We start from the raw sequence: 25,602 nt of genomic DNA on the forward strand, positions 1-25,602 counted from the left end.
TCCAGAGTCTATATGATTAACTCATGTTTCACAGCCTTCCAAACAGCCGTCAGAAGTATTCTAAACAACAGCCGAGGGGAAAAGACTGTGGTACAGAGTGCAGGATGGGTGTGGAGGAGGAGAGTGGAAGTGGCATCGACATGGAAATAGGCCCCAGACCTCCCCAATAACTTTGGCTTCCAAGCCCCTGTCTGGCCGCCCTGGACTTCCCAGTGTGCCTACACTGAATAGGGGGCTCAGCTCCCCTTCCATGCCTGCTGATGGCCAGACCCCAGGTAGGATATCTTCCAGGGGTCGCTGCAGGTGTGCTCTGAGCAATGGCACATCAGTACCACTGCCTTCGTGCACTAGGGTCCCATCCCGGGAAAGAACAGATCAGGAGAGCTAGGATCTCTGTGGAGACCCAATGGTACAGAGGGAAGCCTGCTTCAGAGGCTAGAACCTGAGTCCTTCCCTCAGGACATGTGGCTTGAGAAATGGACACCCAGACAGAGGATGGGGAGGGGAGAGGAGAGCCCATCTGCAGTTGAGCTGGCCAGGATCCGGTTTCATATCTCCAGTCCAAGCAGCTTGGCTACTTGCCAGCTTTATGACCACTTCCCCTTCCTCAGCTTCAGTTTTACCATCTGTAAAATGGGGGAGGGGAACTCATTAAATTGTGAACCCCCTTCTAGCATGGGCAGTCTAGGAATCTAGAACCTCTGGAGTCTTTTTGCCTGGTCCCAGGCCCGATCCCAGCATGGCTCCCAGCCCCCCAGAGTTTGCACTGTTTCCAAGCCAACTAGCACTCACGGAATCACTTTCTCATTGGTCAAAGAATGTGTAGGAGACAAGCCAAGTGAAGGATCTTGAGTCCTATGAGAGTTCTGTTACTGCCCAGGGAGGTGATGAGGCTCACTCAAGGGCATACAGCTAGTAATTCATAGAGCCAAGACTTAAGCCAAATATGTTTACTACCTGCTAGAGACTAAGTGGCCCGAGCCATGTGGCCTCTGTTGCCAGAGCACTGCTAGTGAGCCATGGGCTAAGGACTCAAGGAAGGTTGGGGTAGGAGGAGATGAAGGAGGTACATACAACCTGGGAGAATCCATGCAGGTGACACTTGCAAAAGTACAGAAACAGAGCGGACTCTGGGAAGAGAGTGACAGATGTGAGGAAGGGGAAATTATTTGCCCTGACACCTGTTGAGATAAAGAGCAGGGTACCTGCTTGCCAGGGTGCCTCTTGGCCTGATAGCTCAGAAGCCCAAAATCAGAGCAGACCCTGTGTCTTTCTCTCACAGAACCTCTAGGCCTCTAGGCCCTGCCTGCTACCCCCCCAACCCTGGGGAACAGAGTGCTCCCTACCTCCTAGAGAACTCCAAAGAGACTCTCCCAAGGGACTGCTGAACCCAGACTGACCCTTCAAACGGATCCTAAGCATAGAGAGACCCCACAGGGGAGTCCTCAGACTTAGCAAAACCCCAGAAAGAGGCCCTGGGATCCAGAGAATTCCCCAATATGCATTTACACAGGGGCTCTTACTCCCTGACTGCACACCTCCTCTTTCCACACCAGCACTAGGTCACAAATATCCCATCATGCCTTCTCTGTATCCCCAAGCCTCTCTGCTGGCCCCCTCGTCCCATGCCAAGAGCCAGAATCTTCTCACACCCACCTTTATGTCTCCTCCTTTCCACCTCCCCACCCCTGTTCACTTCACCTCAGCCTTCCTCTTTTCCTTACCCAGGAGAACATCCTGGCCTAAAGGGCCTCCGAAACTTGGTGGTAACCAGACATCCCAACCCAACTGGGGAAAAGTGGCTTCCAGGAGGGGTGAGTGTATTGTTAAGTGAGGAAGGGGAAAGAGAGCAACTGTGGCCTCCATTTCCTCATCTGCAAAATGGGAATGATACCACACATACCTCATAGGGCTGTTATGACAAGCTGTACAGAGTGCTTGCTTTTACCTCATTTAATAAATAGATATGGAAAAACATACTGAGATACCACTTTACATCCACCAGATTGGTTAAAAAAAATTTTAATGTTTATATATGTATTTTGAGAGAGAGAGCTTGCATGCCTCATGGGCACAGAGAGGGGGGAGGGGCAGAGAGGGAGAAAGAGAGAGAGAGACCCAAGCATGCCCCACACTGTCAGCACAGAGCCCGATGAGGGACTCACACAAACCCTGAGATCATGACCTGAGTCGAAATAAAGAGTTGGACACTTAACTGACTGAGCCACCCAAGTGCCCCAGATTAGTAACAATTTTAAATACTGAGCACCAAGTGTGGAGTAAGAGAACTGTCATCTAATGCCAAGAAGAGAACAAATTTGTACAACTGCTTGGAAGCAACCAACAATTCTATCCTGAGATATATACCCGCTAGAAATGCGTGTGTGTGTGTGTGTGTGTGTGTGTATTCCAAAACACACATATGAGTGTTCATAGCAGCATTAATCAGAATAGCTAAACACTGGCATTAATAGTAGAACAGATAAATCTATGATTGGATGAACTATCGCTATACCAACAACACAGATGAATCACAAATTGAACAAGAGATTACTATTGTAGGATTCTATTTATAAAGAATTCAAAAAGAAGCAAAACTAATCTATGGTTTTAGAAATCAGGATAGGAGTTACTTTGGGGGAGAATGGTGGAAGCACTTACTAGAAAGGGTCTTGTGGGGTACAGGTGATATTTATTATTTAGTTACATGGTGTATTCACCTTATGAACATTCACTGAGCTAAACATTTCTTATTTCTGCACTTTTCTGCATGTGTATTATACTTTAATTTTTTTAAGAAAAAACTTTTTTGTTTATTTTTCTTAAAGAGTGCTGGCTCTCAGGTAGGCTGCCTGGACTGGATTCTTGGCAGTAGGTTTGGGATAAGTGAGCACACCTCTCTACACCTCAGCGTCCTCACCTTTGTATTAAATGACCCTTATGTAGGGCGGCTATCATGATTGAATGAATATGTGTAAAACGCTTACAGTGGTGCCTGCTACGCATTAATGTACCCAGTGAGTGTTGGTCATTAGCCATGACCAGCCAAGTGAGTGCGATTAAGAGCCTGGAGCCAAAATGCCTGCACTAAAACCTGGATTTGCCATTTACTAGCTCTGTGACTTTGGCCAAGTGACATCCTCCCTCTTATCCTTAAATACCCTCAGTTGTGGAGGGCCAACGGCAGCACAGCCTGATAGAGCTGTATGAGAACCTACAGAAACAATGCATAGAGGCACTTAGCACAGTGCCCACTACAGAGAAAGGCTCAATACGCGTCAGCTGTTATTATTATTGATCACCATGGCAACCCTATAAACCCATTTTATAGATGGTGCTCCAAGTAGTTAGTAAAAAGACTGGCTTAAGGTCACATGCAACTAAATGTGATTTAAACCCAGCTGTGTGATGATGGAACCCAGGCTCCAACTGGCACCCCCACGCCACCTCCAGAGGCACCATAGCCTTGGAGAATTTTGCCCAAACCCGAACAGCACTTCTTCCTCCTGCCAGGCTGCCCTGCTGCAGCGGAAGCTCTTGCTGAACCCAGTAGCTGCAGCTGTCAGGGTTCTGTGTGCCCAGAGGCTGCTGTGCCTGTCCTGCCTGGCGGGCTCTGGCACCAATCTGACAATTCTGGTGCCCTCGGGCTGCTGAGGATGTAGCCCAGAGCCCAGCTCTAGCCCCGGCTGTGGGAAGAGAGGGTCTCAGAGAGAAGCCACGCTGCCCATGAGGGCTTCTGGTTGCCTGGGGCCTCTTCTACCGCAAACTTTGATTTTCCTTGCCCTGAGAGAGGTAGGGGTAGTCCTAAAGATGGCTGATGAGGACTGGAGAAAAACTTGAGGGAAAGGGATAGGGCTGCAGGGGCCCCGAAAGAAGGGCCAACCTGCCTGGAGCCCCTAATCCACAGAGCCCCCACCTTCTCCTCTCCTGAAACCTGGATTCCTCCCAGCCTCACCCCCTCAGTCCTCACGGTGTCCAGAGGCTTGATGCTTGGAGCCAGTAATCCTCAAGATCTGTGCAGTCTGTTCCTCACCCCCACCCAGTCTTGATGATCTAAAAAGCAGCAGAAGTTGGGCCCCAAGCCAGGGAAAGCCAGACGGTGGGCAATGGAGAAAAATTTGGCCTCAGGTTGGAGTACATGGGCTGTGGGGCAGGGAACTCTGGTCTTGCAGTCATAGCTAGGGGTTCAAATCCCAACTTGGTCCTGACTAGCCATATGCTGTGGGCTTGTCACTTCACCACAATGATCCTCAGTTTCTTCATCTGTAAAATGGGGATGTCAGTCCCTACTTCACTCCACAGGACTGTTAAGGAGGATCAGATGAGGCTACCTATATAAGTGTAAGGACATAGATACCTGAAAGCAAGTCACCAATTAGTGGTGTCATTATTGTGACCTTTTTTGATTCTAAGATTCTATGATGATTTGAGGTGGAAGGATACAAAGAAGGGGAGAGGGTACTGATAAGAGAGAGTGAGACTGAATGTGGAGCAGGGCACAGAGCTGGAAGGCAGAGAAAGATGAATAGGTGTGATGAAATGAAGAGCTTGGGAGGGATGGGGGGGAAGATTTATAGACAGATATGAAACCAAAGATCCCCGTCCAGACTCCCCCTCTTCATTCATTCATTCATTCATTCACTCATTCATTCTTCAGATGAAGGAATGAGGCAGTAGCTGCCAAATTGGCCCAGGCCTCAGAGCCTGCATCTAGCCACAGGCCTGCTCCCAGCAGCACCCAAGGACTCTTTCAGGGTGAGAGACTGGATGGGAGTGGGGTGTCTCTGTAGCTCCAGGCTCACAAATCAAAGTCAGAGGTAGGGGAGCAACTAGCTCCTAGGAATGCCTGTCCCCTCCCCTACTCCCACCCTGACTCTCATTAAGAAATGGGAGGGGGACCCAAAAGGCCTGGGTTCAAAGAACTAGTTGTTTGATAGTGTTGAAAAACCCACATATCAAAATTGGTGTCAGAATTATAGGAACCATTAGTGTGGGACCCAGAAAGAGAGGAGGAACCCCGTCTTTTATGGAGGCTTCGTGACAGAGGCATGATTAAATCATTGGCCAATAGTGACTGACTCAATCTCCTGCACCTCTCCCCTCCCCAGAGGCAGGGGGTTGGAACAGTTCCCACTCTCTAATCACTGGGGTGTCTCCCTGGCAACCAGCCCCCACCTCAGGTTACCTAGGGGCTTTCCAAAACCTGCCTCATTAACATAACAAAAGACACCTTTAAGGCTCTCATCACTGAGGAAATTCCAAGTGTTTTAGAAGCTCTGTGTCAGGAACAAAGACCAAATATATATTTCTTATCAAAACATCATACCTTCCAAGGACATTCTCTGGGATTTCCGCCAATTTCAGAACTGGGTAGAAAGTGACAGGTCCAAGTGACCCCATTCCCCACCACATTAGGAGACATCCTGGCTTTCTCACCCCATCCTCCAGGCCAGCTTTCAGCCTATTACACCTCTCTCTGAGCCTCAGTTCCCCCATCTGTACAATGAGGAGGTTAATTTGGGGAATCTAAGAACCAGCCTAGTTTTAATCTCCTCTCTTCCAAGGAGATCCAACCCTGCTCCTGTCCTGTCCTGTTCGGCCTCCTGAATGTCAGGTAAGTGCCTATCTGGGTGAGGAATTTCAGGAACTTTGGGACCCTCTGAGATGGCAGTGGGGGTAGGGGAGGGGAAGAGGAGGAAGATTGAGGAGCAATCTTAACCTGGTCTTAACTTGATCCCCACCTCGCTGCTGAGCCCAGGTGAGACATGTTGATGGAAGAGCACCTCATCTGTCCACACCCCCAGCTCACTCTATCCTCAGAAGTGATCTGGGAATGGGGCGCTTGGGTGGCTCAGTTGGTTAAGCATCTGCCTTCAGCACAGGTCATGATCTCACGGTTCATGGGTTCAAGCCCCCTGTTGGGCTTTCTGCTGTCTGCTCAGAGCCAGCTTTGGATCCTGTCCCCCTCTGTCTCTGCGCTTCCCCCCTCTCAAAACTTAACTAATTAATTAGAAAAAGTGATCTGGGAAGAACAGAAAATCTAAGAGAAGGATTGGAGATAAGGGGCTTGTGAATGAGATTGCCTGGGCTTTCTCTGCACCTACTCCAGTTAGAACCAAGGTTCATTCACCCTAGTACAGAATTCTCCCCACTTTTCACTTCATGAGGATGCAGCCTTACTCAGGAAAAGTCTCCTCTAGGACTCTTGCAGCTGACCCGTTCCGCCCCTTCTGGGTTTTGATTCCATCAACTCGCTCGCTGAGTCTTTGAGTTCAAGTTACAAAAGCTCTGGGATAGCCCCAGTGTCCACAAAGGCAGTGCAGCCAATGTCAGCAATGGTTACTGAGTCTTCCACTGAATCCCAAGAGTGTGGAGCAAACTGTTGGTACACTGGGTCCAAGCTTCCAGGGGGTAGTAAACAGAGGCATGTGTGGACCTTTCCTTTCACTTCGGGGTTTGACCCTTTGGCCGGCTGTCCCTCCAGAGTTGGCACTCCCTACACAAGATGGCCTGTCGCTGGGTATGCCGCCCCCAGGTGGACAACGATAGTACTGACAGCATTCACAGTGGGTCTCCTGGGGAGTGGGCTTTGTACTAGGTGCTGAAGGTTCCAAAGGTCCTTCAGAAGCGCTTGTGGCCAGAAGAGGGAGACCTGCTGGTAAACACACCAGGATCAGTGCTTTTAACAAAGAGAAATGTACTGGATGCCAAGAAAGCACAGACGAGTCAGAGTGCATGATTAGAGAGAACTTCAAAGGGAAGTGATGTGGGATCTGTGTCTTGAAAGATAAGTAGAAATTTACAATCTAGAGGAAATTACCTAACCCCCTTAATCCTCAATTTTCTCAGTATAAAGGGTTGGTGTAAAGATTAGGGGGAAAATTATGTAAGGGGTTTATTACCATGTCTAGTACATAATTGGCACTCAGAAAACTTATATATTGTATGATTTTTAGGAATTGGCTCCAATGGTGGGGGTTGGCAGGTCTGTAATGTGTAAGCAGACTGGCAGCTGCAGACTCTTGTGGTATTTCTGTTCCAGTCCTGAGGCGGAATTCTTTCTTTTCTGAGAAACCTCCATTTTTCTCTCCTAAGGCCTTCAACTGATTGGATGAGACTCACCAGCATTACAGAGGTGTTACAATCCTTTTTCTCAAAGTCAACTGATTGTAAATGCTAATTACATCTACAGAATACCTTCACAGCAACATCTAGATTAGTGTTTGACCCGATTACTGGATGCCATAACCTAACCACATTGACACAGAAAATTAACCACCACAGGGGCACCTGGGTGACTCAGTCGGTTGAGCATCTGGCTTCCACTCAGGTCATGATCTCATGGTTCATGGGTTCAAGCCCCGTGTCGGGCTCTGTGCTGACAGCTAGCTCGGAACCTGGAGTCTGTCTTCGGATTCTGTGTCTCCCTCTCTCTCTGGCCCTCCCCTGTTCACGCTGTCTCTCTCTCTCTCTCTCTCTCTCTCTCAAAAATAAATAAAAATATAAAAACATTTTTTAAAAAAAGAAAATTAACCATCACAGAGGTCATTCCAAGCAGAGGCTTCTCCAGACAGGGACTATGTTACATTTTTCTACTTGATTATGCTTTCTGAGAAGTCACTCTTTGGTAAATGGGACTATGTTTGAATATTATAAACAATTTAGAGTACAGTTTACAGAAACATAAACTCCTATGTAAAATCACCATAACATCTTAAAGTTAGAAGGGATATTGTAGCTCATTGAATATAACCCTCACTTTGGAGACATCTCTCTTACGACATACTTAGAAAATGGTCGTCTAGACTCCAATACTTCAGTGGTAGAAAAGTCCCTAGATCCTAAGAATGTCCATTCTTGACCAGCTCTAATTGGAAACTTTTTCTTTACATGGTACTTTCTTAACATCAGCTCCTCTCTTATTCTTTTCTACTTATCAAACACAAATCTTATCTTGAATTTTTCCCATCCTTGAATAGAATACTTCCTTGCTTGCCCTAAATGTTTATTTATCAGGTCAAAATTCTTTCTTGTTTTTAATTCTTTAAATTCTGGTATATTATGTACAGTGTTATATTAGTTTCAAGTATATAATATAGCGATTCAACAATTCTATACATTATTTAATGCTCATCACGACAAGTGTACTCTTAACCCCCTTCACCTATTTTACCCATCTCCCCACCCACCTTCCCTCTGCTAAGCATCAGTTTGTTCTTTATATTTAAGAGACTGGGTTTTTTGTTTGTCTCTTTTTTTCTTTATTTTGTTTCTTAAATTCCACATATAAGCGAAATCATAAGGTATTTGTCTTTCTCTGACCAACTTATTTCACTTAGCATTATACCCTCTAGATTCATCCATGTTGTTGGAAATGACAAGATTTCATTCTTTTTAATGGCTGAGTAATATTCCATTGTGTGTCTGTATGTACCACATCTTCTTTATCCATTCCTCTATAGATGGACACTAGGGTTGCTTCCATATTTTGGCTATCATAAATAATGCTGCAATAAACTTAGAGGTACATATACCTTTTCGTATTCTTTGGATAAATACCCACTGGTGGAATTACGGAATCATATGGTAATTCTATTTTCAGTATTTTGAGGAACTCAGTAGCTGCACCAGTTTGTATTCTTACCAACAGTGCACATGAATTCCTTCTTCACACCCTCGCCAACACTTGTTTCTTGTGTTTTTCATTTTAACCATTCTGACAGGTGTGAGATGATATCTCATTGTGGTTTTGATTTACATTTCCCTAATGATTAGTGATGTTGAGCCTCTTTTCATGTGTATGTCGGCCATCTGTATGTCTTCTTCAGAGAAATGTCTCTTCATGTCTTCTGCCATTAACTTTTAAATTGGATTATTTGCTGTCTTGGTATTGAGTTGTATAAGTTCTTTATATATTTTGGATACTAACCCCTTACCAGATATATCATTTGCAAATATCTTCTCCCAGTCAGTAAGTTCTCTTTTTGTTTTGTTTCCCTTGCTGTGCAGAAGTTGTTGGTTGTTTTTTTTTTTAATTTGTTTATTTTGAGAGAGAGAGTGCCCACATGAGCATGGGAGGCTCAGAGAGAGAGGGAGAGAGAATCCCAATTAGACTCCCCATTGAGAGCATGGAGTCTGACATGGGGCTGGAACCCATGAACTTCAAGATCATGACATGAACTGAGATCAAGAGTCAGACACTTAACTGACTGAGCCACCCAAGTGCCCATAACGTTTATTTGGATTTAGTCCCAGTAGTTTATTTTTGCTTTTGTTTTTCTTTTCTTAAGAGACGTATCTAGAAAAAATGTTGCTATAGCCAATGTCAGAGAAATTACTGCCTGTGCTCTGTTCTAGGATTTTTATGTGCCAGGTCTCATATTCAAATCTTTAATCCATTTTGAGTTTATTTTTGTGCATAGTATAAGAAAGTGGTCCAATTTCATTATTTTGCATGTAGCTGCTTCAGTTTTCCCAGCACCATTTGTTAAAGAGACTTTCTTTTTCCCATTGCGTATTCTTGTCTAGTTTGTTGTAGATTAAGACCATATAATTGTGGATTTGTTTCTGGGCTTTCTATTCTCTTCCATTGATCTATGTGTCTATTTTTATGTTATTTTGGTTACTACAGCTTTGTAGTAGATCTTGAAATCTGGGATTGTGATACCAAAATGTCTTTCTTAAATATTCAAAAGGCTTCAAGACAGCTTAATTTTAAAAGCCCACGTAGGGGCACCTGGGTGGCTTAGTCGGTTAAGCGTCCGACTTTCGCTTAGGTCATGATCTCGTGGTTTGTGGGTTCGAGCCCCGCGTCGGGCTCTGTGCTGACTGCCAGCTCAGAGTCTGGAGCCTATTTCGGAGTCTGTGTATCCCTCTCTCTGACCCTCCCCTGCTCACGCTGTCTCTCTCTCTCCAGAAATAAATAAAAATATTTTAAAAAATAAATAAATAAAAGCCCATGTAGGCTTTCTCCTATTGCATCTTCTAGTTCTTCTAGAAAGGACTGCCAGCTCCTACTGAGTCTTCTCTGTACTCTGTCAAATCTCCACCTGCCTGTTTCTGTAGCTTCTTTCTTTTCATGATCAAGAAGGAAGAGAGAGAGAGAGATGTAAGCAGCATTTAGTTGCAGGCCTTTGGGAAATACCATGATTTTCTTCAATCCCAAACAGATTGAAGGGTGCCTGGTGGCTCAGTCAGTTGAGTGTCTGACTCTTGATTTCAGCTCAGGTCATGATCTCATGGTTTATGGAATCAACCCCCATGTCAGGCTCTGCAATGACAGCATGGAGCCTACTTGGGATTCTCTCCTTCTCTGTCTGCCCCTCCCCTGCTCATCCTTTCTCTCGGTCTCTTTCAAAATAGATAAATAAACATTAGGAGCACCTGAGTGGCTCAGTCAGTTAAGCGTCTGACTTGTGCTCAGGTCCTGATCTCACTGCTCATGAGTTTGAGCCCCACCTCGGGCTGTGTGCTGACAGCTAAGATTCAGTCTTCCTTTTCTCTCTGCCCCTCCCCTGCTTGCTCTCTCTCAAATATAAACATAAAAAAATTTTTTAAATTAACAAAATAGATAAATAAACATTAAAAAAACAGATTGAAGAACATTTCTATTTTCTTCGGTGAATAACACTCCTGGCTCTTCTCCACCCCTTTTCAACTCACCTGGTCTCTCAGATCACCTGGGAAGGGGCTCTGTAGACCTGAACCTGGCCCTGATGGCCATGGGGGTATCAACAGGAGGGACAGCTGTCAGGTTAGTATCAGCCAGCAGACTCTCCTGAGATGCCCTTTTTTATTCCTCTTCCTAGGTAGATGATTCTGACACAGCGTCCCTCAGTGACGGCCTTCTGTGCTCCAGAGTGACCGGGTAAACTGTGCCAGGAGAGGAAATTCAGGTATCAGAGACTATCAAGAGACTCAGTCCAATCCTGCCTCCCCTCTTGGTGTAAGAAGCCAAGAGAATAGAGAGGCCCAGCCCTGGCGTCTGTTGTCAGATAGGAGGGCCTCCCTGACATGCCCCTCTTACCACTTCCACTTTGTGGGGTAGAGAGGAAGGACATGGGGAGCTGGAGAGTCTGGGAATAAGGGAGTAGGGAGGGGTCCATAGCTGTGTTTGCCCAGGCTTTGCAGGCATAGAAGCCAAGCACAAGCTCCACTTCTAACAGCCGCCACCAACAATCGCCAGGGCCAGAGAGGAGCAGCGAGGGAGTCCTGGGGCGCCAGCAGAGATCTGAGGTCAGATCGGCCATACTGGTAGGCCAGGAAATAGGGGGGATGGACATCATATAAAGAGTGGAAAGAATCAGAGACCATTCTCCTCCTCTCCAAACACAGTGGCCCAGCTCTCAGTGGATTTATGTTCCCATTCAGCCTTGAGCTAGGCACTGGCAGGGAATTAAACCAACTGATTTAAGGGTGCATGGGTGGCTCAGTCGGTTAAGTGTCCAACTCTTGATTTTGGCTCAAGTTCCTCTCACAGTTCCTGAGTTCGAGCCCCACATCAGGCTCTGTGCTGGCAGTGCAGAGCCTGCTTAGGATGCTCTCTTTCTCTCTCTCTCTCTCTGCCCCTCCTCCTTTCTCACTCTCTAAAATAAATAAACTTTAAAAAATATTTTTAATAAAATAAACCAACTGATTCAAAACAACTCAATGCACAAAAAGTCATATTTGGAATTACACGGTATTAGAACTTGAGGGGCCCTTAACAATCATGTCCCCAGGGTTTGTGCATTTGCTTAATGTGATTAGTCAATCCTCGTTTTCTAATGAAATCTTACACAGAACTAAACTCTTACACAGGCCATAAAAAGACAAAAGTGGAGCTGCTCTGGGTTAGAGAACCCTGGCCTCGCTTCCGCTAACTGCCCCTCATCCCTGGCCCCACCATTACCTCTCTAATACTCTGTGGAAGGCATTTTTGCTGGGCTTCTAGACTTTGGTTCACAGGTAGAAAAGCAGACCTATAGAGAGGAAGGGATTTACTCCAGGCTAGTGACCAAAGAGCTGGGCTACAACTTCCCACCAGAACACACTGTCCCTTAATTTGGTCCAAAGTTTGATCTTCCTACAGGGAGTCTCACCATTGAATCCACTTAAATTTTTTTTTTAATGTTTTTATTTATTTCTAGGAGAGAGAGAGAGAGAGAGACAGCGTGAGCAGGGGAGGGTCAGAGAGAGAAGGAGTCACAGACTGAAACAGGCTCCAGGCTATAAGCTGGCAGTCAGCACAGAGCCCGACGCGGGGCTCGAACCCACGAACCGCGAGATCATGACCTAAGCGAAAGTCGGACGCTTAACCGACTAAGCCACCCAGGCGCCCCACCATTGAATCCACTGAAACTGCAGGTTCCCCCAGTATATTGAAAATCTATGTGTACAAAACTTACATTCTCACACAAACTTGTGTAGACAAGTATACCTTGTCTTTACAAACCTTCAGTGAGGTGGGAAAAAGGGACAGGAGTGAGAAGGGCAGAGTGCATGGAAGACAATAAACACTTAGAAAGTCACATGGTGGGGCGCCTGGGTGGTTCAGTCAGTTAAATGTCCAACTTGGGCCCAGGTCATGATCTCATGGTTCATGAGTTCGAGCCCCACGTTGGGTTCTGGGCTGACAGCTCAGAGCCTGGAGCCTGCCTCGGATTCTGTGTCTCCCTCTTTCCCTCTGCCCCTCCTCCTCTCTCTCTCTATCTCTCTCTCTCAAAAATAAATAAACATTTCAAAACTTAAAAAAAAAAAAGTCACCTGGGAAAAGATAAGGAACACACAGAATTATCAAGATCCACAATTACTGAGAGAAATCTTTTAAATTATGTTTATTTAACTGTCAGTTATTTTTCCGGCAAAAATGGGTTTATTCGGGAATAGCAGAGAACTGCAATTCAGGACAAGCAAGCTACAGCAAAGCCATAGGCAAGTCCAAAGGACAAAGGAGAGGGGCGCCTGGTGGCTCAGTCGTTTAAGCCTCCGACTTTTGGTTTCAGCTCAAGTCATGATATCATGGTTTGTGAATTCGAGCCCCACCTAGGGCTCCACGTGGACGGCGTAGAGCCTGCTTGGGATTCTCTCTCCCTCTCTTTCTGCCCCTCCCCTGCTCGCTCTCTCTCTCTGTCTCTCTCAAAATAAATAAATAAAATTAAAAAAAAAAAAAAAGAAGAGGACTGTTCCTTTATAGAATAAAGGAGGGAGTAGGGAGGCCATTAGAAACAAAAAGTCCAGGGGTGCCTGGGTGGCTCAGTGGGTTAAGCATCCGACTTCAGCTCAGGTCATGATCTCGCTGTCTGTGAGTTTGAGCCCTGCATCAGGCTCTGTGCTGACAGCTCAGAGCCTGGAGCCTGCTTTGGATTCTCTGTCTCCCTCTCTCTCTGACCCTACCCCTGCTCATGCTATGCCTTTCAAAAATGAATAAACATTAAAAAAAATTTTTTTTAAAGAAACAAAAAGTCCATTGGAGCAAAATGGGGTTCCTAGTGGATTTTTTCAGCTGAATTGTGGGAGTCTCTCATTGGCTAGGCTGTTGCTGGAGGAAGAGGAAATCTTTCTTCCTCTAGCCGGGGTAGTAAAGAAGTAGCTATAGTATAGATTTGCAAGGTACCTCTCTTCCTGTTGGGGTCTGCAGTTGATGAGGAATGGTAGGGTGTGAGAGCTCTCCCTTCTGGCTTCCTAGCTCCATTTTAGTGAGGTTTTCCTTTATTAATTTTCACAATATCATTCTATTCCATGCTGCCAGTCCTTTTCTTTTATTTTTTTTATATTTTTATTTATTTCTAGGAGAGAGAGAGAGACAGCGTGAGCAGGGGAGGGTCAGAGAGAGAGGGAGACACAGACTCTGAAACAGGCTCCAGGCTCCGAGCTGGCCGTCAGCACAGAGCCCGACGCGGGGCTCGAACCCACGAACCACGAGATCATGACCTAAGCGAAAGTCAGACGCTTAACCGACTAAGCCACCCAGGCGCCCCGCTGCCAGTCCTTTTCTAACAAAAATAATATCGCAGTGACCTTGCATATACATACAATTGTAGGAATGTATCAGTATTCCTAGAAGTTAAATTACTGAGTCAAAAGGTGTGAACATTCTTAAAACTATGATAGACCCTGGACTGCCCGGCTGCTGAGGGAAACCCCTGTGTGGACTTATTGGGGACTAAGCTCTGGTCTTGAGCTGCTCCCCACCGGAGCTTCCCTTGCTCTCCTCTCAGCTGTTTGGTGGCCCTCATTGCCCCTTTGCCTGAGGCCACTAATTGTCCAAGGACCAGACCTGCAGTGCCACCAGAAGCGAGAGGCTGAGCTCTATGGAACATTGCAGGCTCTCCTGGCCTCCTCCAACCCAAGGATGGTATCCCTGGTAAAAAGGACTGATCTGACATTACCAGTCATTAACCTCAAGGTAAAGAGGGTCTGTTGGCCCAGCCCTAACCACCCCAGACCCTGGGCCAGCCCAGCCTCGTTCAGGAATTCCTGGCGAACCCTAGCCTAGCCAGCTTCATCCCGAGAATCCAGAGCCATACTTTCAGTCCAACCCCCTTCACTCAGCCAGCCAGCTAGAGGGAAGAAATCATGCACTTTCAAGAGGAACTCCCTGGTGGAGGATGGAGACACAGCTCCTTTAGGACCCGTTCCCCCTGCTGCTGAGCGGAGAGACAGAAAATGCAAAGTACCCATAAGAAAACAACCAAAAAGTATTTTTCAAAGGAATTCATCCACATATGCAAACGTACTCCAAACAACTAGAGGAAGCCTTGCAAAAAGGGTCTAAGAAGATTCCCTGAACAAGGGAAATTTTGAATTGGTTTTGGAGGAGAGGACTTGGAGAATCCACAGGGGAGAGGAAGGAAGGTCTTGAAAAGGAGTAAAGGTAATAACTGCTAACATGTTTGGAGCATTTATTATTTGCCAAGCAACGCACTAAGCACTGTATACATGTGTTATCTCCCTTATGTGGAGATACTCTCATTACCCCCATTTTAGGTGAAGAAATGGATACACAATGAAACTGAATGACTGGCCAAGGTCATATACCCAGCCAAGTACTGTAGCCAGGAGTCTGACTCCAGTACTTTGTGTTGACCCAGGGTAGGAGTAGGGAAAGGGCCAAGGCACAGAGTAACTAGTTTGAGCCCCCCTGTAAAGCTGAGGGAGGGGGGCAGGTAGTAATGAGGATGTGGCAGCTGCCCCCTCTCCCCACCAAAGCCCCTGGGACTGACTCCCCACCCCTTCTTGTCTCCCAGGCCCACCCATCCCAGACTTCTTTTCCTGGCCCCCAACACATCTTGTAGGGCGCCTTGTGGTGGGCTTTGGAAAGGAGGAGGGGCTGGCAAAGAAACAGCCTGTCCTAAAGAGAAGCCCCAACCCCACCCCAAACCTCCCCATAACAAGCCCATCCTGCTAGAGGACTAGAAAATTGTCCTGAGTGCTTTCATATCTCATTAATCCCTCTGCACTTTTGATAAAGGATAATGACATGGGAAAACTGAGGCTCACAGAGAATTTTTTGACTCAAGCCTGCGTGACTCCAGAGTCCTTTTGACTTCACAGTTCTGCTTCTGGGTTTTTGGAAGAGAGCCTCACAGAATCAGGATCAAACTAAACTGCAAGGTCCTAGAAAGCAGGACCCCATTAAATTCCTGTTGCCTCATCCCCTGCGGGGTCTCCTACGGTACTGCGGTACTGCAGGCTGGGATGAGCTACAAGGCAGAGGCCAAGAAAGGCAGAGGCTGGGCTGCCATCCTTGGAGAAGCTTGCCCACCTACCACTACCATGTGGGGCCTCTGTGCTCCAGGAAGCAGAAGGCGGCATGGCGGGTCTCTGTCACGGCCGGCCTCTGTTCTGGGGAGGCTGCAGAGCAGGAGAGGCTGGCCCTGGGGCCCAGGGCCTGGTCGGAGTTTTGGATGGGCAGAAGTTACTGGATTGGGCGGGGGTGGGGAGGTCCCTACAAAAGCTCCGAGGCCCTCGCGGTCCTGTGCGTTGGAAGTTGCTGTCCGTATCAACGCATGCAGTGAGGAGAGTGGAATGGAGCACTTGGCATTACTGGAGGCCCAGAGACCAGTGGACAGGAACCAGAGCAAAGCCGAAGCCCAGTTCCCTTGGCTTTTCCAATCACCCTAGCCTCAGCCCGTAGGCTACCGCCACCCTTGACTTCCTGGGACAAACCTCCCCCCACCCATCACTGGCCCTCCTTGGGGCTTTGCTAGCCCAGTAGGCATTAGATATGCTGGGAAGACTGAACAATATGTTGACCTCTGAGTCCTCTGAGGGGGAAGAAAAAGAATTAAAGCCACAAATTGTCATGCCGGTCTAAGGAAGATTCTTGCTTCCTGATTCGGATACCCTTAGTCTACTCCTCTAAACACCTTACATCTGTTTTGTGTAATCCTCACACAACTCTGAGGTAATGCAGTTACCTTCCTTTTTCAGCACAGAAAACAAAAGCACCAAAAGGCTGCCCCCCTGCAGACCGCACGTCTGGCAAATTGCCCGTCAGGGATAGAATCTCAGGTAAGAACGATTGGAAGGAAGTGGTTCAGACGACAGAATCAGTAGTCCTTCAAATTGTGCAGTTATTTTATTCTGGCGTCTTGTAAGGGGAATAAAAAAAATGTTCGTTTGTCATTTTAACATTGTGGATTGACAAGGACAAAATAAACCCACTCAAACGTTTACACCACAGAGAAGGGGAAAAAAAAAACCACTTCGGTCTCTGGCGTTTCCTCCTCAAATGCGAACAGCTTGTCTGCAGAGCAGAATTCAGGGAACTTGACACAGAGGAAAGCAAAAGCAACAAGCAGCAGGGCATCCTACTGGCTTTCTGAGGAAAAAAGTTTCTGTCCTCGAATGACCCGTAGACACCCGAGGCTGGAACTACAAACTATTCTTTTAATTGCCCAGCTTGCAGCCCAACGCCGCTCTACCGGGGGACTTGAATGCCGCTCTCCATTTTGCGTGGTCTCTCCACACCCTCTATTACGCCCCAAAACCACCACTGTGGCACTTCGGTTTCTTCGAAAATAAATTCTTGGGAGGGGAGGCTGAGGCAGGCGCCAGAAATCTGTTCAACTTCACCAAAACGCCAGGCTGCCTGCCCAGAAAGCCGGCGCTCGGTTTCCTCAGAAAAATGAAGCTAGGACTCCCGTTCCTCTCGCTAAAATGCCTCAGGATGGGACACAGGTTTTAGACTTCAGGGCCCCGAAATAAAAGCCGCTCCCGAGGAATCCTTCTCCCTCCTCCTTTTGCCCCAGCCTGCGCCTCAGAAAACCCCGCGTTAGCCCCCCGAATCTCTTCAGGGTTGTCTGCACCTAGAGAACAAATAAACCCCTCCTCATTGGCCAGGCCCCCTGTCCGTCTCTCCGCTACGACGCCGAATGGTGCCTTTTGAAAACCCTCCAGCCCCGCCTCCCTTGCCTAATTGGCTTGTTCAAACAAGCCCCCGGCCAACTCAGGCGTTCATTGGTGAATATAGAAAACCAGTTATGATTGGTTTCTCAAGGCGGAGCCTGTGAGAGCGAGGCAGAGATTGGCCTATCTGGTTTGGGCGGGCTCCAAAAAGGTTCAAATGCGACCAGAGGAACTTTTCTAACCGACGAGCGTCTGTGGAGAAGCAGCTTGTTCCGTGGTGGTCTCGAGGGTCCCGCCGGTTTAGTCGCTTGCAGGGTTCTCGAGCTCCTTCACGACCGTCACCATGGAGGTGTCACCACTGCAGGTACAGCTCGCGGAAGGGGTGGCTCGGGGAGGCTCAGCGCGGCCCGGCATCTCTCTGGCTGCAAGCGAAGGGTTAGGCTCCTGGACTGCGGTCGGATCGCTGCCGGCCGGGAGCCGGTATTCCGCGTGGACCCGGGGCTCCTGGGCTCGGCGTGATCGCGCAGAGGATAACATCCCTTTATGGTGCTAGTATTGAAGTATTATCGGCTACTCTGGCTTCTGGGGTGTTGGGTTCTGTTTTACTGTTTCTGGGGTCAATATTCAAACCGGCCTGTGTTAAAATGGTCCGCGTGTGACTTTAAGCAGCACAAGACAGATGCTTTCCTTCCCTCCCGTTGAAAATGGGATTGAATGCCCCTGACCTTGGAAGGTGCAGAGTCCTGCACGACGTTCCTAGTGAGGAGCCGGCAGGCCAGAGGTGCTCTGAATACGTCCCTCCTGTGTTCAAAACGTTAATTTGGCCCAAGGGTCGAGTGGATGGCCTCCCAGACTGATGCTCAGTAGAATCTGTTATGTGCCTGGGACATAGTGGGCACTCAGCAAATATTTGTGGAAAGTATGAAAGTGAGTGTATTTATTTTATCGATGACCTCTAACACACTCAAGGAAAATATTTCCGTGTCACGTGCACTTAATGTATGTTTATTCAATCTGACCCCTGGGAACTTTGCTGCAAATTGACCTAAATTGCTGTGTTTGTACAAAACGATGTAAACTCTACCAATAACCTGGTAAAAGACTGTGATTGTTACAGTGGGTAAATCATTACGGTGGGTGTTCTGTTTATAGTTTTTAATAAACCTCTGATTAAAAATCCCTTCTCTGCAATTTTCTAAAATTGCTAGCCTGTAAATGAAAATATGCTAATCAGCAAAACAAAGAAAAATGAAGACGCTAAGAAGAGACTATCTATTGAAAGAATCTATCAAAAGAAAACCCAACTGGAACATATTTTGCTCCGCCCAGACACCTACATTGGCTCTGTGGAATTAGTGACCCAGGTAAAACCAAGTAATGAAATGCAGTTACCAAGCAGTTATGGTATATACTTTCCCAGGTTAATTTGCTAGATACTTCATGTACTTTGAGTGTCACTAGCACTGGCCTGAGCTATCATATGTATATTATAGTATTTAATCCAGAAGACTTTATAGTAATGATGATGATAAGACAGAATAAATGTAGGGTAAAAGTAACTATATTTTTTTTGCCTTATTTCTAGCAAATGTGGGTTTACGATGAAGATATTGGCATTAACTATAGGGAAGTCACCTTTGTCCCTGGGTTGTACAAAATCTTTGATGAGATTCTAGGTGAGTAAATTCTTTCACATAAAGATCAACTGGTCAAATCCTTCATAAGAAGTATCATTTCTAGCAAACCATGTGGCTGGCAAAAGTGAGGCACTTTACTGGAGTCTAGCAATTTGAATTCTTTCCTAGAAGCAGTGCTATGAATAAATGTTAAAACCTGGGTAATATTACTCCTATGCTGTTTGAGATTTTTTTTCTACTTCTAGATCTTAATGTTTTTAAAAATACTTATATTTCTTACAAATGTGTATTTTCTTTCAGTCAATGCTGCAGACAACAAACAAAGGGACCCAAAAATGTCTTGTATTAGAGTCACAATTGACCCGTAAGTCTCTTGCATGGTCTTTTTGTTTGTTAAAGCTCATTGTTACTGTTAGTTGCATTTACTTTGCTTTATACTAACCTTGGCTTTTCCCCCCTTACCTGCAAAAGTACAGAAAAGCAGAAGGCTAAAATGAACAATCTATGATAACTACCACTTCAATACTTTGCTATATTTGCTCTATCTATATTTTTTTCTGAGTCATTGCAAAATAAATTACAGACATTATGACACTTCATCCCTAAATATTTCAGTAAGCATCTCCAATAAATGTTCTGTCTAAGCATTGAGTCTAAGTCTGGAGCTTTTTTTCTCATGATGCTATTCAAATAGTAAACCAGCAGGTGGTGATAGAGAATAATTGGATCTAATATTTCTGGTTATAAATGCTGGCTGTCCCTTTGTGGGTTCATGGATGCATGTTTCACCTCTTTATTAGCTTGCTCAGTAGTGGCATAAAGTATACTTTAGGTTCTTTGGAGGAAGTGTGTTAATGATGTACTTGACTGCTCCTAAGGACTTGATATCATAGTCTTTTAAAAACTGAGCTATTTTTAGTCTTTTGTAGATAATATTAAGCACTACTTGGAATAAGATCCATAGTGTGTGTCTGGTTATAACTGAAACTACTATCTTTTTTTTTTATTTTCTTATTAAAAAAAATTTTTTTTTATGTTTATGTATTTTTGAGAGACAGAGAGAGACAGCACAAACAGGGGAGGGGCAGAGAGAGAGAAAGAGACACAGAATCTCAAGCAGGCTCCAGGATCTGAGGAAGCTGTCAGCACAGAGCCTGACGCGGGACTCGAACCCACAAACCATGAGATCGTAACTTGACTGAGCCACTCAGGCGTTCTAAATCATGCTATCTTTCTGAGAATTAACTTAAAATAGCTAAGAGAGAAATAAGTCCAAATAAATTTTTATCCTTTTATTGGCAAGCAGGGAAGTTTACAATTGTAACGTTTTTCCCTTTCATATTTGTTCTGCAATATGTTTTGTTGGGTGGGAAAGCTAAGTGAGCTAGGGACAGTAGAGATGATCCTCTTCAAAGCAGTGTAATGGTGGCTCAGTCGGTTAAGTGTTAATTTCAGCTCTGGTCATGATCTCACAGTGGTAAGATCGAGCCCTGGAGCCCAGCTTGGGATTTTCTCTCTCCCTCTCTCTACCTCTCTCCAGCTTGTGCTCACTTGCTCGCTCTCTCTCAAAGTAAAAAAATAAATACTTAAAAATAGCAAGCACTGTAATAATATTGTTCCTAAATTTTGTCCTTTCCATTGGGCATAAATCATTTCCCTTTGTTTATCCTACCATTTTTAAATTTAATATTTTTTCAGCATTATCGCTGTCTGCCCAGGTGTTGGAAAAGGATTAATTTTTTTTTCCTCTTGGCTCCTATTACAGGAGTGTCAGGAACTAAGCATGATGGGAAAGGTAGTTCATGCGGAATTTCAGAAGATAAACATGAAGAAGAGTCAAAGAAATTGAGACTTGCCAATTTATATATTTTAGAAATAATGATACTTAAGTATAAAAACTATTAAGCACTAGTTTACCATCTGTTTATAATAAAAGTTTCTTTTCTTAGGGAAAACAATTTAATTAGTATATGGAATAATGGGAAAGGTATTCCTGTTGTTGAACACAAAGTTGAGAAGACGTATGTCCCCGCTCTCATCTTTGGACAGCTCCTAACTTCTAGTAACTATGATGACGATGAAAAGAAAGTAACAGGTAGAGTATTGAGGAAAATTAAAAACATATTTGTTGCTGGAAAAAAAACATCTTTTAAAGGACTGTGGCATTAAAGTTAGAAATATTGGAATAAATCTCTCTAATTGATTAGCACTGCCAGTGATAAGTGATAAGGTATTTTACATTTATTTTCTCAGGTGGTCGAAATGGCTATGGGGCCAAATTGTGTAACATATTCAGTACTAAATTTACTGTGGAAACAGCCAGTAGAGAATACAAGAAAATGTTCAAACAGGCAAGTAAAGAATTATCTTGTGCCTCCATTATAAATTATACTTCAGTGAGGTGCCTGGGTTGCTCCGTCGGTTAAATATCCGACATTGGCTCAAGTCATGATCTCCCGGTTCATAAGTTTGAGCCCAGCAACGGACTGCTAACAGCACAGAGCCTACTTAGGATTCCCTCTCTGTCTGTCTGTCTCTCTCTCTCCCCCTCTCCCTTCCTCCCCTCCCCCTCTCATTCTATCTCTTTCTCAAAAATAAATAAATATTTTAAATAAATGATTAATACTTTAGCAATTTATAACAGCATTAATGGTTGGTTTAACTTAACATAATTTATAAGCCATTAAATCATGGAAAATTATTATTAACATATATTAGGTTATTTTTTAGGACTTATAAATTTGTGTTTAGTTCTAGTTCATTGTGAAAAGACTTGAATTTTTTATCTTTCCTATTTTTTACTTGACAGACATGGATGGATAACATGGGGAGGGCTGGTGAGATGGAACTCAAGCCTTTCAATGGAGAAGATTATACATGTATTACCTTCCAGCCTGATTTGTCCAAGTTTAAAATGCAAAGCCTAGACAAAGATATTGTTGCACTAATGGTCAGAAGAGCATATGATATTGCTGGATCCACTAAAGATGTCAAAGTCTTTCTCAATGGAAATAAGCTGCCAGTAAGTATTTTCTGGGGTGTTAAGGACAATGACTTTATATGATCATCATATAAAGAGCAATGAGATCATCAAATCTCATTGCTTCTCAGATACACTCCTGAAAAGAAAACAGTATGCCATATCCTTTTACTTAGCTCTTTTAAACTCAGGATTTTAGTTCATTCTCAAATAATCTCCTAAATAAGTCCTTTTATGCCCTTTAATTACCATTCTCTTATGCCCATCAGTGAACATCATTTCACTGGTTTTGAAAACTCCTCATGGTCTACCATTGAATACTTTTTATAACGTTTTTCTAATACCGTAACTTTTAATTCCTGTGCAGGTAAAAGGATTCCGTAGCTATGTAGATATGTATTTGAAGGATAAGGTAGATGAAACTGGCAATCCATTGAAAATTATCCATGAACAAGTAAACCCCAGGTGGGAAGTATGCTTAACAATGAGTGAAAAAGGCTTTCAGCAAATTAGCTTTGTCAACAGCATTGCTACTTCCAAGGTAATTTTATTTTTATATTAATCATGATTTATCTTTACATAGAAGTGTTATTTTTAATATAGAAAATGAATTTGAATATTTGGCTACCTTAGCAGAAAGAGAGCTAAGTTAGATTGTTTTAAATATTTGGTCTTTAATATAATTTTGAGGATCCTGAGCTTTACAGTTGGGTATTTTTCCCCATTAGGGTGGCAGACATGTTGATTATGTAGCTGATCAGATTGTGACTAAACTTGTGGAGGTTGTGAAAAAGAAGAACAAGGGTGGTGTTGCAGTAAAAGCACATCAGGTATGGTATTTTAGCAGCTTTTTTTTTTTTTTTTTCTAAAGACAAGAAAGAAGAGAAGGGGTATAAATAAAGCATAAGTTTTTAGTGATGAATGTCAACTTTTCCTGCAGGTGAAAAACCACATGTGGATTTTTGTGAATGCCTTAATTGAAAACCCAACCTTTGATTCTCAGACAAAAGAGAACATGACTTTACAAGTCAAGAGCTTTGGATCAACATGCCAATTAAGTGAAAAATTCATCAAAGCTGTGAGTACTTAGACAGATATAAGAAATAGAAGCACCTTGCTTTATTGTCCATTGCTTTCCCAGCCCTGCAAAAACAAAAGATTCTTCCCACAGGTCTTCTGCCTCTGAAAAAGAAATAAAAAAACAGCTTTCACCTCACCGGTCCTACAGCCTTAGTTATCATCCATATGCTTAAATTTCCCCATTACATATCACCGTTTCATTTAGATCACTTCTGAATTCAGCCCGTTTAACTACTTAGCAAACATTGAATGCCTAAAGTTGCCAATCAGTTTGACACATACAAAACCAAATCCCTTCTGTCTATTCTCACTGACCTCTACACGAGGAGCTTCCTCAAAAACAAAACTATTTCCTGTTTTAGTGAAAGCCTCCAACCAAACACTAGATTTCATAAACAAAGGTGGGAGCCTTCTCTTTACCCCCCTGCCTTCTTTCTAATCCAACCAGTAAGAGTCATCTTTTGGATGCCTCAATAGCTTCTCAGTATCATCTGTTTTCTATATTACTATAATAGATTCGTGATGCTTATAACATTTCAGTCCTTTTTTTGTAGCGCTCTTAAGTAATCAAAAAAAGTTCAAATTCTTTAATGTGGCCTACAAGACCCTACCATCTCCAACCTCATCTCAGTGCCACTTTTTCCTGTTATCTAAGTTTCAATCCTACTGGCTTCAGATTACTCAGAAGCCTTAGCATCCTTCCTTCCTTACAGCTTTTCCACATGGTGACCCTGCCTAGAATGCTCTGACTTAGCTAGCTACTTTAGATCTTCAATATGATTTCCTTAGGAAAGCCTTTACTTTCTACCTTTCTCTCTAACTAACTTGGTTCCATTATAACAGTGGACATACAACGTTAGATACAGCATACTTTTCACTGATCCATAACACTCATCACACTTGTATTTTCTCATTTTATTTCCATCTTCCTTGTTGAATCTTAAAGTCCATGAGGACAAAGACCGTGACCAATTTGTTTTAACCACTAAGTCTCCAACATGGATCTCAGTGCCTAGCATAATGTAAGTATGTAGTCAGTAAACATTTATTGAATGGATGAGCCCAAAGGAACCAGTTCCTCAGTTATGATAACATAACACAGGAAGACCTATCATTCTCTGTCTGAAAATTATTTTTTGCCTCTTTTTAAACTTTGAATTATAATCATTTTTATAGGAGCTCATTTGTATTCTAGATTTCCGGCAGAACTCTTCTTCCCTAACATGAATCTTCTCATTTTCAGGCAATTGGTTGTGGTATTGTGGAAAGCATACTAAACTGGGTGAAGTTTAAGGCCCAAGTCCAGTTAAACAAGAAATGTTCGGCTGTAAAACATAACAGGATCAAGGGAATTCCCAAACTTGATGATGCCAATGATGCAGGTACACAATTAATCATACTTCCAAACTTCAAATCTTTTGGTTCAGTTATTTGTTTTATTCATTAACAGCATACCGTGGATACTTTCCTCTTGATATATAATACTCAACAGAATATTTTTACTTGATTAAAGGTCAACCAATTTGGGGCACCTGACTGGCTCAGTCAGAAGGGCATGCAACTCTTGATCTCAGGATCATAAGTTTGAGCCTCACACTGGGTGTAGAGATTTACTTATTGAATAAATTAATTAACTAATTTTCTTAAAAGGCATCACTTTAAAAAAAAAACCAACCAATTCCCTGTTACTGAACATTTAGGTCATTTCTAATTTTTGGCTATTACAGTAATGTTAAGATGACTGTTAAGAGTATAAAATACCTAGATAGTGATCTATTACCTAATGTAGGGGAGGAAAAAGTTTTCCTCAGCCCTCCTAGGTCCCTGGATGGGTCTGAAAATTAAACAATAAAGACAGGTTAATAGATGAAAAACATACAAATTTATTTAATTTAAATTTTACTTGACACAGGAGCCTTCATAGGGAAATGAAGACCCAAAGAAATGGTTAAACCTGAGTTTTTTTATGTTAGGTTTGAGGAAGAGTGGAAAGATATGATAAGGGCAAAGACTATGAACTAAGTTTAGTACAGGTGGGGGAGGGGAGGAAGCTCATTGAGGCCTGTTCTTTCAGATTCTTCTCAGTGTCACTCTAGGAGATAAGAATGTTCCCCTTCCTCTATGGTATATGGAGGGCACTTCTCACATGAAGGTCTCATGATCTGTTTCAGTTCAGCTTAAAATATTCAATATACCAAGTGCCCTATTTTGGAGTATTATGTTCTGAACCCCCTTACTAACATATTTTTAACGTAATATCAAATGAATGTTCAATAACAGTATAAATATCATGAGAAATTAGTCTAAGGGGGCACCTGTCTATCTCAGTCAGTGGAATGTGTGACTCTTGGTCTCAGGGTTGTGAGTTCAGGCCCTATGTTGGGTGAGGAGATTACTTTAAAATCTTTTTAAAAAAGAAAAATTAGTCTAAGAAACTAAGATTTTTTTTTTTTACTATGAACTTTAGTTCTAATATATATCTACTTATTAGTGTTTTATCACAAAACTATTAATAGCACATCTGAGTATATTTAAGGTTCAACTAAATGTGCCAATATTAATTTGTGTATTTTT

General features: G+C 43.9%; 1 protein-coding gene across 1 annotated transcript in view; it reads left to right on the forward strand.

The window, feature by feature from the left end:
• The first annotated feature begins 17,585 nt into the window (after window positions 1-17,585).
• TOP2A (DNA topoisomerase II alpha) overlaps window positions 17,586-25,602 on the forward strand; it is a 28,400-nt gene continuing 20,383 nt past the window's right edge. The window contains exons 1-11 of the mRNA XM_039227884.1: window positions 17,586-17,695; window positions 18,540-18,695; window positions 18,917-19,007; window positions 19,269-19,332; window positions 20,918-21,063; window positions 21,222-21,319; window positions 21,778-21,990; window positions 22,316-22,489; window positions 22,677-22,778; window positions 22,889-23,026; window positions 24,272-24,410. Coding sequence (XP_039083815.1) covers window positions 17,675-17,695; window positions 18,540-18,695; window positions 18,917-19,007; window positions 19,269-19,332; window positions 20,918-21,063; window positions 21,222-21,319; window positions 21,778-21,990; window positions 22,316-22,489; window positions 22,677-22,778; window positions 22,889-23,026; window positions 24,272-24,410 — 1,342 coding nt within the window. The 5' untranslated portion in view covers window positions 17,586-17,674. The remainder of the gene's footprint in view (window positions 17,696-18,539; window positions 18,696-18,916; window positions 19,008-19,268; window positions 19,333-20,917; window positions 21,064-21,221; window positions 21,320-21,777; window positions 21,991-22,315; window positions 22,490-22,676; window positions 22,779-22,888; window positions 23,027-24,271; window positions 24,411-25,602) is intronic.

This window comes from Hyaena hyaena, unplaced genomic scaffold (assembly GCF_003009895.1).
Source record: "Hyaena hyaena isolate Hyena2069 unplaced genomic scaffold, ASM300989v1 scaffold_29, whole genome shotgun sequence".
Lineage (NCBI taxonomy): Eukaryota > Metazoa > Chordata > Mammalia > Carnivora > Hyaenidae > Hyaena > Hyaena hyaena.